Genomic DNA, 2,015 nt, shown 5'->3' with positions numbered 1-2,015 from the left:
TATATATATATATATGTATACTTTATTAATAAAGCTGCAAAGACATCACAAAAGCTGTTACTCAGAGTTTCACGTTTCCGTTCATCGGACAGTTTTGAAATCTCAAAGCTATGAGATAATGCAGGATTAATTCATAAAAGAAGAAATAAATCAGTATTACATTAGAGAAAGTAATCCGAATGCTAAAGAGTTAAAAGACACTTGCCTAAGATGCTCCACAGTGGGATTGAAACTGGGATCTTGTGATTGAGAAGTGAACTTCTTAACCATTCACCCATGCAAATTAACAACAGATATTATCAGAGAATTCATTACAGAAAAATGTTTTATTAACTTAAAAAGATGAAATTGAAAATAAGTTAAACAATTGAAGCATTGTCTTTTTTTTTTAATTTTTTTTTTTATTCATGAGACTATTTCACAACTGAATAACAAATTGTCAACTGGGAGCCAGCAAACAATGGGGGCTCCCAGCGATAATGCATTGTGGGATATGAAATCTGTTCTGAGTATCCCTCCAGAACAGCTGTTGATAATAGCAACCAATGAGACAGTTATTTACTGAAGGTATAGGTGATGAGAGAGACAGATAAATAGACAGGTAACCAGATGACATATATAGACAGACAGGAAGATAGATAGATAGATTGATGATAAATAGATAGGTAGATAGGAGGGAGGGATAAAGAGAGAGAGAGATAGAGAGAAACTAAATGATATGAAATACCAATAGAAATAAAGAATAACAAATAAACAAACATAAAAAATAAATTGCTTTTCAAAATTCTATTTGAATTAAGTGGAAAGTTAAAGCCATCCAGTGTTATAAGGCCAGTCATGTGTGTGGATGTGACAACAGCAGTGGGACATGACAACAGAGGATGGTTAGTTATCAACAGACTGTTCTGTCAAATTGGGTTCATATTGTTGAAGCTGCAAATAGAATACAAATATAAGAAAAAAACATTGATTCATTAAACCATAAAACATGTCAATATTTCAACAAATTTAAAAACTACATCAGTTTCTCTCATCTCACTTTACCCCATCTCATCATCCTGCTTAGAAACATTAAACCATCTTCTTCCTATTCTCCTTTAGTTACTTAGATCCCTTTAGGTCCTTCGTCTTACAAGTTACAAGGTACCCTCTTTAGTGCTGGTGCAATTAGTGAAGTAGCTGGCATAAGGAAGGGCATCCAGCCATAGAAACCATGCCAAAGCAGACAATATGTCAGCATGGAAGAGCAGATGTAGGACATTGATACTGACCATTCCACTTTTATCCATGAAAGACCTCAAAGTTAGCATGAATGCATTTACAAGCACCCTATGTCATAAATCTATTTGGAAGTAGCTAAAGAACAACATAACACATTAGGGGCACCCGTGCTAGTGACACGCAAAAGGCACCTACTATACTCTTGGAGTAGTTGGTGTTAGGAAGGATATCCAGCCATAGAAATGGAGCCAAATCAGACTGGAGTCTGGTGTAGCTCTCTGGCTTACCATTTCCAACCAAACTGTCTAATCCATGCCAGCCTGGAAAACGCGACACTAAATGATGATGGTGATGATGATGGTGATGAATCTTACCTTGCTTTTGAGATCTGAATTCTCCTCTTGAAGTTGTTCCACTTTCTCCTGTAATTCTATGACCTCTAACTTCAAGGCATCTACATCTGCTGTTTCAGGACCGGAAACACCAAGATGCTGTTTCAAAAATCTGGTTAGGTTCACTTAAGGATAAACTCAACATCACAAGGAATATTTCCTGGGATCGAAGACAGATTTAAGTGTGTGTGTGTTTGTATGAATATGTGTGTGTGTGTGTGTGTGTGTGTGTGTGTGTGTGCAAGCACACTTTCAATCCTTTCTGGAAGCTAAGGCAGGTTTATGTGTGTGAGTGAATATGTGTGTGTGTGTGTGTGTGTGTTTCTTTCAAACTTTTTTCTCTTCCTCTCACTGAAATACTGAGAGAGAACAGTGGAAAAAAGAGAGAACAAGAAACATATC

The 2,015-nt window shown here is 36.4% G+C and overlaps 1 protein-coding gene across 1 annotated transcript in view; it reads right to left on the bottom strand.

The window, feature by feature from the left end:
- Positions 1 to 307: 307 nt before the first annotated feature.
- The window catches only part of LOC106875902 (c-Myc-binding protein), a 14,265-nt gene continuing 12,557 nt past the window's right edge, over positions 308 to 2,015 (bottom strand). The window contains exons 4-5 of the mRNA XM_014924218.2: positions 1,596 to 1,725; positions 308 to 933 (exon numbers count right to left, since the gene is read on the bottom strand). Coding sequence (XP_014779704.1) covers positions 886 to 933; positions 1,596 to 1,725 — 178 coding nt within the window. The 3' untranslated portion in view covers positions 308 to 885. The remainder of the gene's footprint in view (positions 934 to 1,595; positions 1,726 to 2,015) is intronic.

The sequence above is a fragment of the Octopus bimaculoides genome, chromosome 24 (assembly GCF_001194135.2).
Source record: "Octopus bimaculoides isolate UCB-OBI-ISO-001 chromosome 24, ASM119413v2, whole genome shotgun sequence".
NCBI lineage: Eukaryota > Metazoa > Mollusca > Cephalopoda > Octopoda > Octopodidae > Octopus > Octopus bimaculoides.
The sequence above is the reverse complement of the archived record's forward strand: the minus strand, read 5'-3'. Positions and strand labels throughout refer to the sequence as shown.